Source organism: Leucoraja erinacea, chromosome 9 (assembly GCF_028641065.1).
Source record: "Leucoraja erinacea ecotype New England chromosome 9, Leri_hhj_1, whole genome shotgun sequence".
In the NCBI taxonomy this organism is placed as follows: domain Eukaryota; kingdom Metazoa; phylum Chordata; class Chondrichthyes; order Rajiformes; family Rajidae; genus Leucoraja; species Leucoraja erinaceus.
The window spans coordinates 7,146,343-7,161,262 of NC_073385.1; the positions used below are offsets into that span (position 1 = coordinate 7,146,343).

The window sequence follows — 14,920 nt, forward strand, 5'->3', positions numbered from 1 at the left end:
GAACATGCAACACACAACTCTACCAAACCAAACCAAACTTCAGCCCAGGTCTTGCCATGTTTTCCTATCCAATACTGAAAATGCTATTACCCTGAGAGTTGCTGCCTCACTGCGTCATTGACATGGGTTCAATCCTCATCTTTGTGTCAGGGGCAATGGGGATAAAGCAGGTGAATGGGGTTAGGAGGGAGAGGTAGATCAACCATGATTGAATGGCGGAGCAGACTTGATGGGCCGAATGGCATAATTCTACTGCTATCACTTATGATCTTATGACCTCTCTAAACGTGCAGTGTGAACCCATTCTATGCTGTATTGCCGGGAGGGCAAAACACTCCAACACTCTCTAAACTAAACAAAACTTTCTAAAATATGTGAAGCACTGAACTGGTTTGGCTGGCCCAACTTGAACCAAATACTTAATATAATTCTATTCCATACCTAGGTAAGTGTGGAGGTAGTAAAAGTAACAAAATGCAGAAAGAAGGGATGGAATGAGAGTTTGGAGCTTAACTTGATCCAGCAGTTCACTGAGGCTCCACGTGTTTGCATTTCTACCCCACAGTGCAATGGAGTTGTGTTAAAATATGAATAAATGTGAGGTTATCTACTTCTATCCCAATCACAGGCGTGCAGATTACTATCTGAATGATGATAGATCATTGCAATGAGGCCTGCGTGTTCTTATACGTCAGATGTTGAAAGTAAGCGTGCAGATGTGGCAAGCAATTAAGAAGTTAAATCGTATGCTGACCTTCATAGTGAGAGGGTTCGGGTGCAGGAGCAAGGATGCAATTATACAAGGCCTTGGTGAGACTACATCTTGTGTAGGGTGTGCAGTTTTGGTCTCCTTATCTGAGGAAAGGAGGGAGATCAGTGGAGGTTGACCAGACTGACTTCTGAGATGGCAGGACTGATACATGAAGAGAGGTTAAGTCAATTAGGTTTAAATTCACTTGAGTTTAGAAGTTTGAGAGGGGAGATGTAGGAAGGATGTGCTTGAAGGTTGTGGAATCCAGGAGGCAAAATTCTTCTCCCACGTAAAATATAAAAGGATCCCGTCCTGAAATTCCAACTATTCATTTTCTCTGGAGATGCTGCCTGACCCATTGACTTACTTCAGCACTTTATGTTGGCCTTTTTTTAACTAGCATCTGCAGTTTCTTGTATCCAAAGTAAAATATTGTTGTTTACATGTATGGAAAGATTACCACAGATTAATGTGGTTGGATTATCAGTGGAGACAGATGACTCCAGAACCAGGGGACAATTATCTGTTATCAGAGACGCTCAGATCGCGAGACAGTTTAAAATGATCATAGGCTTGGGAACAAAGTGGTCATGGAATGCAACGTCCATTGAAACTAACATCATAACCATACTCTTGCCACAAAATTCAAAAGCAACAGTTTAAATAGAGTCGTATCGTAGTCGCTGCCTCAAAAAGGCAGCCAACATCATCAAAGACTCGCACCATCCTGGCCACACACTCATCTCACCATTGCCATTGGGAAGAAGGTACAGGAGCCTGAGAACTTGAATGTCCAGGTTCAGGAACAGCTTCTTCCCTACAACCATCAGGCTATTAAACACTACAAAGGTACACAAAAAAGCTGGGGAAACTCAGCGGGTGCAGCAGCATCTATGGAGCGAAGGAAATAGGCAACGTTTCGGGCCGAAACCCTTCTTCAGACCGATGGTCTTCAGTCTGAAGAAGGGTTTCGGCCCGAAACGTTGCCTATTTCCTTCGCTCCATAGATGTTGCTGCACCCGCTGAGTTTCTCCAGTTTTTTTGTGTACCTTCGATTCTCCAGCATCTGCAGTTCCTTCTTAAACACTATTAAACACTACAACCTCATAAGCTCTGAACTACAATAGACTATTATTATTATTATTATTATTGTTTGTCCTGTTTTTTCTGAGTTTTCGTTATATTATTTATTATGTTTACATATTCTGTTGTGCTGCAGCAAGTAAGAATTTCATTGTTCTGTCTGGGACACATGACAATAAAACACTCTTGACTTAATAGAGTCATAGAGTCATACAATGATAGAGTGTGGAAACAGGCCCTTTGGCTCAACTTGCCCACACAGACCAACATGTCCCAGCTACACTAGTCCCACCTGCCAGCATTTGGTCCATATCCCTCCAAACCTGTCGTATCCATGGGCCTGTCTAACTGCTTCTTAAATGTTGGGATAGTCCCAGCCTCAACTACCTCCTCTGGCAGCTTGTTCCATACATCCACCACCCTATGTGTGAAAAAGTTACCTCTCAGATTCCTATTAGTTCTTTTCCCCTTCACCTTAAACCAATGTTCTCTTGTTCTTGATGCACCTACTTTGGGCAAGTGACTCTGTGCATCTACCCGATCAATTCCTCTCATGATCTTATACACCTCTACAAAATCACCCCTCATCCTACTGCACTTCAAGGAATAGAAGTGTCTACTCAACCTCTGCCTTTAGCTCAGACCCTCTAGTCCTGGCAACAAGCTCGTAAATCTTCTCTGTACTCTTTCCAGCTTGACAACATCTTTCCTATAACACGGTGCCCGATAACTGAACACAATACTCTAAATGTGGCCTGGTCATAACCTGGTCATCAAAAGTGGCGAAGGTGGTTCCTGTTGACCTCTTCCTCAATACGGTTCATGATCCCTGATGGAGCAAGATGTGGAGTAAATTGTCAGAAGTTACCTGCAACTGTGTCAACAGATTGTGGATAGGCTGCACATTGAGCTTCTTGCAGCTTAGGTTGTAAGATGTGATGATTTCTTCCACTGTAACACAGGCATCTGAAGCAAAACAAAAAAAAAAGAGATTAATATTCTCATGCAGCATGGTGGCACAGTGGTAGAGTTGCTGCCTTGCAGCTCCAGAGACCCGGGTTCGATCCTGACTACGGGTACTTGTTTGTACGGAGTTTGTATGTTCTCCTTGTGACCTGCATGGGCTTTCTCTAACATCTTTGGTTTCCTCCCACATTCCAAAGACGTGCGGGTTTGTAGGTTAATTGGTTTGGTATGAATGTAAAATTGTCCCTAGTGTGTGTAGGATAGTGTTAATGAGTGGTCGACGTGGACCTGGTGGGCCGAAGGGCCTCTTTCTGTGCTGTATCTCCAAGCTAAAACTGAACTAAACAACTTGATGGCTCTTTGGTCAGCAACTGATTCTCCAGGATGCTGCCTGTATTGGAGGGGTTTGAGTATAAGAAGAGATTTGACAAACGTGCACACATTCAACTTGCTGGAATAACTCAGTGGGTCAGGCAACATCTCTGGAGAAAGTGGATAGGTGACGTTTTGGTTCGGGACCCTTCTTCAGACAAACTTGGATTGTTTTCTCTGGAGCACCAGAGACTGAGGGGTGACTTGATAGAAGTTTATCAAATAACAAGAAGTATAGTTAGAGTGGGCAGCCAAAATATTTTTTCCCAGGTTGGAAAAAGTTATAGCTATCTCTGGAGAAAGCGTAGGGGATCTCTGGAGGTGATAGCTTCAAGGTGAGAGAGGGACAGTTCAAAAGAATTATGGGGGGGGGGGGAAGGAAGTTTCCTACACAGAGAGTGGTGGGTAGGTTTGTCAACTTTCTCACTCCTAAATAAGGGACAAAAGGTCAAAATAAGAGAGAAATTCCCGACGGGAATTCATTGACCGACTCGGCCGTGGCTGGCTGAATGATGAGTTGGCCCGGGTGCTGGACTGCACACAAAGCCCAGCCGGCGGGCCAACTGAGGAGTTTTAGCCCGGGGGCCGGCACCCCATCCATCTGGGAACCGATGATCGGTGAGAAGGAGGGTGGTGGTGTCGGCAGTAAGCGAAGGTCCGAAGGTCGGACAGCTGGCTGGACTGCCGACCGACGGGGCCACAGGCGAGGCGCTGCTGCTGCTGCTACTGCACTCCATGGGCTGCACTATGTCGGGACGGGTGAGGCGGGGCCGGACGCGGCGCTGCGACCCGACAGTCCCCTCGACCCTAGTAGTAGCAGTCAAATACGGGACAAGGGCGGTCCCATATGGTGACAAACCAGTTTAGCTCAACATATGGGATATCCCAGCTAATAAGGGACAGTTGGCAACCCTAGGGTGGGTGCCTGGAACGTGCTGCCAGGGGTGATGCTGGAAGTAGATACAATAGTGGCAACTAAGAGGATTTTTATATAGGCGCATCAATATGCAGTGAATGGAGAGATATGGATCACGTGCATGCAAAAGGGATTAATTTAAATTGGCATTGTGATCAGCACAGACATCATGGGCCTGAGTGCCTGTATGTTCTATAAAGATTTTTTAAATATTCCAAAGAGGTTTGAAAAGTGTACAAAAAAACAGCAAATACTGGAAAAGGTCTACAGGCCAGACTGCATCTGGTTTGAGAGAAAGAGTTATTGTTTAATCAAAACTAGAAAATCTGAGATGGTAAACAGGATTTAAGATTTTATAAAAGATGAGTTGAAATGAAAATGGATATTTTCTTTACTTGTTCCACAACTAGCACTTGCCACGCATCATCACAATCCACACTGTAAATGGCTCGATTGTAATCAGGCATTGTCTTCTGCAGACTGGGTAACACACAAACAAAAGCTTTTCACTGTACCTCGGTACACGTGACAATAAACAAAACTAAACTAAACCTGCCTTTCACTGTTTCACAGATCTTTGAGTTGTTTTCTTTCCTCTCCACTTTGCATCTTAAAACTACTATTTATCTCTAACTTTTGCCAGTCACCAGTTCCAATATAAGGCTATCCATGGGTTAAAATATTAACTCTCTTTCTCTCTCCTCTGATACTGCTGGATAAATGAGTACTTTCCAGCAACTAAGTGTTTTGCTTCGGCAGGTTTTAAATTGATCAAATGTGATAATGTCACTCATACATATTTAATTCCATCTTGTAGTATTTGACCCAAAACATTAAAGTACTGATTTACGCACTTTTTAAATGGTCAAGTGCACCTTTGCTAAAAAAGGAGGTCGGACGGACAGACGGAGTGAATGCTGGAGGTCGGTCGAGGACAGGCTGCCAAGAACAAACAGGTTCCCAGTGTGGGGGAGCTGAGGAGAACAAAGTAGGACCATTGTGGACTACATTGAATTCTGTAATTTTATCAGCGCCTTTTACGTGACAACTCTTTGCACACCTTGTGTATGGCATGCAAAACAAAGAGTTTCACATGTTATATTAAAGTATTAATCAATCAAGATGTTTCAACTCTTGATTTGACACTGCCTTTGGTGGCATTGATTATCGATCTCAAACAGAATGAGACTGCCTCCAATAGGAACATTGATAAGCTGTAGGAAGGAACTGCAGATGCTGGCTTAAACCGACGATAGACACAACATGCTGCAGTAACTCAGCGGGACAGGCGGCATCTCTGGAGAGAAGGAATGGGTGACGTTTTCACCCATCGTCGACCATGCATTCTCTCCAGAGATGCTGCCTGTCCCGCTGAGTTACTCCGGCATTTTGTGACTATCTTGGGAAAATTGAGATAGTTTCTTTGCTTTGCCTCACAACTTCAGCATCACAGTGGAGTGGAATACTATTTTTGGAACAACACTAAAACTGCAATATAAATACAACTTGTTCATGTGAAAAGATGGAACTGTTTCAATTAATCCATTCGCAGGTATATTCACCCCCAAGAAGCGAGCTGGAATAACTCCTAGTTGACAGTTTTTTGGCAAAAGGATCTTCTATTTATAGGCAGGGTAATGCTACCACCTGAATGGGCAGAATTATCAAAACAAAACCAGCACACACAGCAGTGGTCCAACACAGATTTCATTTCACAGTCATTTGGAGAGTATTATATGCAGAACAGCATTTTTTGTGGGTTGAAATTCCATTTTTGTCATGTTTGCGGAGATTCTAATAGAATGGTTTGATGAAAGGATCCATCTTCTTTATCTTCTATAAATATATATAATGAAGATAGACACAAAATGCTGGAGTAACTCAGCGGGTCAGGCGGCATCTCTGGAGAAAAGGAATAGGTAACGTTTCATAGAAACATAGAAAATAGGTGCAGGAGTAGGCCATTCGGCCCTTCGAGCCTGCACCGCCATTCAATATGATCATGGCTGATCATCCAACTCAGTATTCTGTACCTGTCTTCTCTCCATACCGCCTGATCCCTTTAGCCACAAGGGCGACATCTAACTCCCTCTTAAATATAGCCAATGAACTGGCCTCAACTATCTTCTGTGGCAGAGAATTCCAGAGATTCACCACTCTCTGTGAAAAATCTTTTTCTCATCTCGGTCCTAAAAGATTTCCCCCTTATCCTTAAACTGTGACTCCTTGTTCTGGACTTCCCCAACATCGGGAACAAGGTTTCACAGTTTAAGGATAAGGGGGAAATCTTTTAGGTTTCAGGTCGAGACCCTTCTTCAGACTCATACACAGTTGTGTCTCTTTGGTGTGCTGTTTGTCACACACACACACACACACACACACACACACACACACACACACACACACACACACACACACACACACACACACACACACACACACACACACACACACACACACACACACACACACACACACACACACACACACACACACACACACACACACACACACACACACACACACACACACACACACACACACACACACACACACACACACACACACACACACACACACACACCTTGTTGGCACTTTGTATATAAATATGGTAAAATCCCATGTTTAAAAGTGAAGTCTGTGATTAAAAATGACAATGGAAAAAGTGTAACAACAAGTTGTTCTTGATCTGATATGGATTACATGTGAAGGACTTTGGAAATTAAGCTACAGCGAACTAGCAATGCCACATGCTGTTGTACATTGTACATATTTACTATTCCTATTGATTTCAATATGAGAGAGAAGTATTGCAAATCTCTGGTGCAGCAGATTACTGCCACAGCCTAATTAGTCCATTACTTTTATAACATACCCTGATTATATTGTTACATTAACAATCCTATCAAGAGGAGTTACTGTAAAGCCCAGCATTGGAGTAATTCCTTTCATTGCAGTACATTATGCACTCACAAGGGGACCACAATCTTAATTATACATTTAATTTAGAAATATATTTTATGAGAAAACTGAGATGCGGCGTGTGAATGGAATGATTTGGTTTGAAGTTCCCTTTAGCCCGAAACATGATACTGTTTCTTTTCTTTAATAATTTATGACTGTTGTTGCCTGGGAACAGTTGTAAATAAAGAGTTCTGTGTTTCCATCTCAAGGAACTTCTGCCTCAGTTATTAAAGGAAGTTAAATAAAACTTTGAGCAATGAATCAGACAGATTTCTGTGGCCACTGGAAGAATGCCTTTTGTTTTGGGAATCAAGGATGTTTCACATTACGATGCCACAGTAAATGTTCCATAACATATTGAGAAAATGTGTCATGAGAAGAAAGACTGAGGGATAAGCTCCAATAGTCTTCCACAAAAGCAGACTTATAACTGAAAGATTATAATGGGAATAGGCTGTAGTGGGAATTGCATTAATCTAGAAATTAATTTACAAATATGCATATTTATCAATTAATACATTGATTTGCGATTTCATTTGAGTGCATTACTAAATTAATAAATATGAAGATTTATAAATGAATAATTTAAGGGAATTGGTTTTTGATTAATTTTCTGAATTATTTAATTTCTAAACTATGTAATGCTTGCTACAAATTTGCTTCATACACCATAGAGCTGGAAAACCTAAGTGCCAAAGCTATTCAGCATTGTGTCAAGAGTTTGTGTGTCTTGAATCCCTGTATGCTCCACACATTGTACAAAATGTAACATTTCTTACAACTCATCAAGGACACGAAGGAAGTCAACATTGGGGAACAGATTTTCTCTTCCACTTTGGTTACGGAGTGTCACTGCCAAATATTCTCCAGTCTTTCACCTCAACGATTTGATTCAGAGGATAATCTGCTGCATTCTGTCATTTAAACAGTGAAAGGCTTGGATAGAGTGGATGTGGGGGATGTTTCCACTAGTGGGAGAACCTAGAACTAGAAATCATACTCAGAATTAAAGGATATTATTTTAGGAAGGAGATGAGGAGACATTTCTTTAGTCAGAGGGTGGTGAATCTGTGGAATAGAAGGCTGCATAGGTCAAGTCAATGGATATATTTAAGGCAGAGATAGATTCTTGATTCTTGCTCAACTTAGATCAATGCAGGAGGGACTGAATGGGAAGAGTGTGGAGTTCAATACATGACTGAAAAATCCCTGGGCTAATGAGGAGAGGACATTGGTTATAAAACATTGGTTTGGCCAATGCTGCAGTGCAAACAGTTCTGGTCTCACGTCGTAGGATGGAGGTGAATGAACAGGAGAGGGGGCTGGGGAGATTTGCCTGTTTATTGCCTGGGCTGGAGCCTCTTGGTTGTGGGGAGAGACTGGATAGTCTGGGTTTGGTTTCCCTAGAGTGAAAGAGAGTAGGGGCCATAATAAGGTCACACAGAATTATAAGGGGCATAGATAGTAGGAAATAGAAGGGTCTCGACCCGAAACGTCACCCATTCCTTCTCTCCAGAGATGCTGCCAGTCCCGCTGAGTTACTCCAGCGTTTTGTGTCTATCTTCGGTTTAAACCAGCATCTGCAGCTCCTTCTTACACATAGATAGTAGAAAATATTTCCCCATACCAGAGTATCTAAAGGGCAAAGGTTTATGGGAAGAAAGAAGACCTTTGGAGGAAAGTGGCAGAAAAATCTTTTCACCCACAGGGTGGTTCGAAACTGGAACATACTACATGAGTGACTTAGATGAGCATTTGAATTGCCAATGCATAAAAAGGTTACAGGTGAAGTGTGGTAAATGGGATTAGTGCAGATAAGAACTTCATCACCAGCAAGGACCCATTGAGTGAAGGGCCTGGTTCTTGCTGGATGACCCTATGACCATATGATTCAAATTAACAATGATCCTTACTCCACGTGGCTATTCAGTGACTTGTTCTGGAAATAAATACATGGAGGATTGAGCAGGCATATTCACGCTTAGCGAGGCTCAGTCATGATAAAGAACCACGGGGTTAAGACATTGGAGGGTTAACAATATACCCAGCAATGTAACGATCTGTCACTGGAATAGAAGGGGAGAAAGAATTGCAGAAGAAAATTAACAATAAATATGTAAAGGGATCGCTCAGGCTTAGTCAACAATGAAACATACAAACAGCAAAGAATGATTTATATGACAATATTTTGGAAGAGTTTAGCAGCTAAAGGGAAAATTAGTGAACTCGCTATACCTTTCAATTTAGTCAAAATCATTTATATGGATTTTGTATAATTTGCTGCAGTCTCACAATTATTTTGCATTACTTGATCAAAAACCTAAATTGGTGCTAACTGCCAAAGCAAAAAATCTTGCTTTGAATATTCAAGCATCATTATAATATTTATTTATCATGTCCCAAGTGAGAGTTTAGTGTATCTGGGTGATACACAGAAGAACTTGATGCGTAAGGTTGATTTTAATTTTCAAATCATTTTGTGTTTCATAATTTTTCAGTGTGTCGGCGTGTAGCATTCCAACAGCTCACATTACTGTTTTACCATATGTCTAAATACTTCATAATTATGTTTTGCAAAGTGAGTACTAAAGGCTTGCACTCTATCAATATATGTTGTTATCTGACAATAAAAACAATCAACATTAGGGTGGCACGGTGGCGCAGCGGCAGAGTTGCTGCCTTACAGAGCCAGAGATACGGGTTCGACCCTCACTATGGGAGCTATCTGTACGGAGTTTGTACGTTCTTCCAGTGAGCACGTAGGTTTTCGCCGGGTGTTCCAGTTTCCTCCCACACTCTAAAGACATACAGGTTTGTAGGTTATTTGGTTTTTGGTAAAATTTGTAAATTGTCCCTGGAGTGTAGTGTGTACTAGAATAATGGGGATCGCTGGCCTCGGTGGGCCAAAGGGCCTGTGTCCGCGCATATCTCTAAAGTAAACTAAACTAAACTAAAATTTTTCTGATCAGATACATTATTTACTCTGCACCAAAATAATTAATCCCTTGAAATAAACGCTCGCTCGTGTGTTGGCCATCGCTTTGCCACAGCCAGTGCCGCATCTGTGCCGCTGCGGAGATCGTCCACAGTGCATGCCTCTCCGCCGCAAGTCAGTAGGTGGGCCATTGTCTGTACCTCTCCACAGTTGTACTTGTCAGAGTCCGAGAAGCCCCACTTCTTCGGGTTGAGTCCGCAACGTCCCACGTCAAAAGACGACGACAAAAGCCTTGTCATAATGAATACAGTTTTGGAACATGAGTTTAGATGTGTAATGATGGTGTTTCACTTTTGTTAGATATATACTGCATGGAAACAGGTCCGCACTGATCATCAACCACCCATTTTGACTAAGTTGACAATAATCTAATCTTTATTCTTTCCATATTGTCCGATTCTACCTCTCATCTACACATAAGGAGCAATTTACAGTGGGGTTTTTAACCAACCAACCCGCTCGCCTTTGGCATGTGAGGGGAGGGGGAGAACCATAGCACCTGATGGAAACCATAAAGATAGAAACATAGAAAATAGGTGCAGGAGTAGGCCATTCAGCCCTTCAGGCCAGCACTATCATTCAATTTGATCGTGGCTGATCATTCAAAATCAGTACCCCATACCTGCTGTCTCCCCATACATAGAAACATAGAAACATAGAAATTAGGTGCAGGAGTAGGCCATTCGGCCCTTCGAGCCTGCACCGCCATTCAATATGATCATGGCTGATCATCCAACTCAGTATCCCGTACCTGCCTTCTCTCCATACCCCCTGATCCCCTTAGCCACAAGGGGCACATCTAACTCCCTCTTAAATATAGCCAATGAACTGGCCTCAACTACCCTCTGTGGCAGAGAGTTCCAGAGATTCACCACTCTCTGTGTGAAAAAAGATCTTCTCATCTCGGTTTTAAAGGATTTCCCCCTTATCCTTAAGCTCTGACCCCTTGTCCTGGACTTCCCCAACATCGGGAACAATCTTCCTGCATCTAGCCTGTCCACCCCTTAAGAATTTTGTAAGTTTCTATAAGATCCCCTCTCAATCTCCTAAATTCTAGAGAGTATAAACCAAGTCTATCCAGTCTTTCTTATAAGACAGTCCTGACATCCCAGGAATCAGTCTGGTGAACCGTCTCTGCACTCCCTCTATGGCAATAATGTCCTTCCTCAGATTTGGAGACCAAAACTGTACGCAATACTCCAGGTGTGGTCTCACCCAAGACCCTGTACAACTGCAGTAGAACCTCCCTGCTCCTATACTCAAATCCTTTTGCAATGAAAGCTAACATACCATTCGCTTTCTTTACTGCCTGCTGCACCTGCATGCCTACCTTCAATGACTGGTGTACCATGACACCCAGGTCTCGCTGCATCTCCCCCTTTCCCAATCAGCCACCATTTAGATAATAGTCTGCTTTCCCGTTTTTGCCACCAAAATGGATAACCTCACATTTATCCACATTATACTGCATCTGCCAAACATTTGCCCACTCACCCACCTATCCAAGTCACCTTGCAGTCTCCTAGCATCCTCCTCACAGCTAACACTGCCCCCCAACTTAGTGTCATCTGCAAACTTGGAGATATTGCCTTCAATTCCCTCATCCAGATCATTAATATATAGTGTAAATAGCTGGGGTCCCAGCACTGAGCCTTGCGGTACCCCACTAGTCACTGCCTGCCATTGTGAAAAGGACCCGTTTATACATATCCCTTGATTCCGTTAGCCCTAAGAGCTAAATCTAACTCTCTCTTGAATACTTCATGACCATAATGAAAACATGTAAACTCCATTGAGATAGCACCCTTGGTCAGGATTGAACCTGGGTCTCTGGCACTGTAAGTCAGTGCCTCTACTTGCTGTGGTATTGTGCCGCCCTAGTACTTTATTTGTACTATGTTTCCTTGAGCTGTGAAGAAACTATCTGCAACATAATCAAGCACTTTGCCTTTCTAAGATGACATGTTCACTATAGTAGTAATGTCTGATAATTGCAGACGTGTTTGTTGTATCCATGCATATTGGAGTAAGATTAGAAAACAACATGTTGGAGAATATTCAATAAAAATCAACGCAGACCCTGTGCCTCAAATCCACACGGGCCCAACCCCGTCACTGTTTCCCTTGATAGACACAAGTTAATCCAGCATTAAAATATCCATTGACTTGGCCTCCACAGCCTTCTGTGGCAATGAATTCCACAGATGCACCACCCTCTGACTAAAGACATTCCCCCTCATCTCCTTCATAGAAACATATAAACATAGAAAATAGGTGGAGTAGGTCATTCGGCCCTTCGAGCCAGCACAGCCATCCAATATGATCATAGTTGATGATCCAAAATCAGTACCCCGTTCCTGCATTTTCCCAATATCCCTTGATTCCATTAGGTCTAAGAGCTAAATCTAACTCTCTCTTGAAAATGTCCAGTGAATTGGCCTCCACTGGCTTCTGTTGCAGAGAATGCCACAGATTCACAACTCTCTGGGTGAAAAAGTTTTTCCTCATCTCAATCCTAAATGGCCTACCCCTTATTTTTAAACTGTGACCTCTGGTTCTGGACTCCCCCAACATGGGGAACATTTTTCCTAAAGGAACATCCTTTAATTCTGAGGCTATGACATCTGGTCCTAGACTCACCCATTAGTGGAAACATCCTCTCCACATCCACTCTATCCAGGCCTTTTACTATTTGGTACGTTTCAATGAGGTCCCCCCCCCCATTGTTCTAAACGTCAGCGAGAAGAGGCCCAGTGCCGTCAAACACTCATCATATGTTAACATAGAAACATAGAAATTAGGTACAGGAGTAGGCCATTCAGCCCTTCGAGCCTGCACCGCCATTCAATATGATCATGGCTGATCATCCAGCTCAGTATCCCGTACCTGCCTTCTCTCCATACCCCCTAATCCCTTTAGCCACAAGGGCCACATCTAACTCCCTCTTAAATATAGCTAATGAACTGGCCTCAACTACTTTCTGTGGCAGAGAATTCCAGAGATTCACCACTCTCTGTGTGAAAAATCTTTTTCTCATCTCGGTTCCCACTCATTCCTGGGATCATTCTCATACAAACCCTCCTAGATCCTCCCTCAGATATGGGGTCCAAAATTGGGTCAGGCAGCAGCTCTGGAGAAAAAGGATCGGTGACATTTCAGGTCAGGACCCTTCTTCAGTCTGAAAATGGGGTGAGGAGTGGGGGTTAGGGAGAAAAGAACAAATTTGAGGCAACAAAAGATCAGGCCAAATCAGGGCCGGCAACAGATGACCTCAGGCAGGGAGGTGCTCCGGTAGGCCAATTGTTGGCTAGGAAAGGTGTGATCTCAAGAGGGATACATTTTTGCAAACTGTGGAACTGGTTAAACAACCAATGTGACTTAAATGGGGAGAGGAGTGTTAACAGAAGTTACTTAAAATTAGAGAATTCAACATTCACAGCGCTGGGCTGTAAGATACGCAAGTGATATATGAGCTGCTGTTCCTCCAGTTTGTGTGTGGCCTCACTCTGAAGGGTCCTGACCCCAAACGTCCCCCTTTCCATTTTCTCCAGAGTTGCTGCCTGAGCCCGCTGAGTTACTCCAGCACTTTGCATCTTTCCATACAAATAAAAGTTGGTGAGGATTCAAATCTCATTTGCTGCAACTGGAGGTGTTTGGTAAAGGTTGATGCAATTTTAGTCGAAAGTCTTAGTATGGTAGGGGTGCTGTACTTACCAGCTTTCCACGGATTCAAGGGCTCCACTGACCCCGACACAATCTCCTCTCCCGAAGGGAACGAGACCCGCTTTTTAGATTTAATTTTCCACTTGCTGTTTGGGCTTCTCTCTTGTTGCCCGGTGCAGTCATCTTTGACACCCATGCTGTCCAACTGCACGGGAGCTTGACGATCTTCAACATGGACATCTTCTGCTGCGCTCATTTCATTGCTCATGGTCTGATGAGGGAAAAAAAACACAGCCAGGCACTCTCTAGTTTCACCGCACTCTCCATGTGATACCTTTGCTTCTCTTTAATAATTTAAAATCAATCTGAAGCAGGTGAACTGAGTTGTCTGTGAGGCTCCACACCTTCCCCTTTATGTGCACCGGAGATGGCCTCAACAGAAGAGGTGAGTGAAATAGGCGATGCTCCAAAACTCTCGAGAGCTGGGAGCGTTTCACTAGATTAGAAAACAGCCAGTGCGGCACCATTATTCAAAAGGGGAGGGAGACAAAACGTAGAATGTCCCAGGTCAATTAGTTTTACGTCTGAGTCTGAAGCTAGTTTAAGGCAGCGCCTGGTCCACTTGAGTCCCAGGGTGGTGCAGGGCGTCCAGCTGCCCACTCCACCAACAACTCGATCCAGACACGTTGACGCGAGAACACGCCATCCCTTGCTCTATTATGGTCTGCTTATCCTAGTAGTATGGACCATATGTTGTATTATTCATTTTGTATGTTTAATAGTTCGGGTGTTGTGTTAATGTGCCTGTAAAGTTATTACCAATAAGAATGTCATTGTTTAGTTCCCAGTGCGTATGACAATTAAGCACTCTTTACTCTTGACTTGACTCGTAAACTTCATAACTGTAGATTGGCTATTTCATACTAGCCATTATAGTGCTTGTTAGTAGCGACTCCGCCTATTATGTGCTTCATATTATCAAGTGCCTGCATATGCTAGTTAGAATGAGTAGCAGCTCAGAGATGTCTGCAGATCCTTGCTGTATGTAGATTTAATGAACGTGTGTTCTATCTTGTTGTGTGTTCGAGTCGACTCATTACAATAAGGTTTTATTGAGAAATGCGACTTCATCTGAAAGAATACAAGGAAAACAAAATATGAATCCACCTACAGGCAGCATGTTAGCACAGCAGTAGAGTAGCTGCCTTAC

The 14,920-nt window shown here is 43.1% G+C and overlaps 1 protein-coding gene across 1 annotated transcript in view; it reads right to left on the reverse strand.

Annotated features, from left to right (window-relative positions):
- The window catches only part of si:dkey-288a3.2 (protein phosphatase 1 regulatory subunit 37), a 207,461-nt gene extending 193,306 nt beyond the window's left edge, over positions 1-14,155 (reverse strand). The window contains exons 1-2 of the mRNA XM_055640097.1: positions 13,762-14,155; positions 2,703-2,800 (exon numbers count right to left, since the gene is read on the reverse strand). Of these exons, the coding sequence (XP_055496072.1) occupies positions 2,703-2,800; positions 13,762-13,978 (315 nt within the window). The 5' untranslated portion in view covers positions 13,979-14,155. The remainder of the gene's footprint in view (positions 1-2,702; positions 2,801-13,761) is intronic.
- Positions 14,156-14,920: the final 765 nt, after the last annotated feature.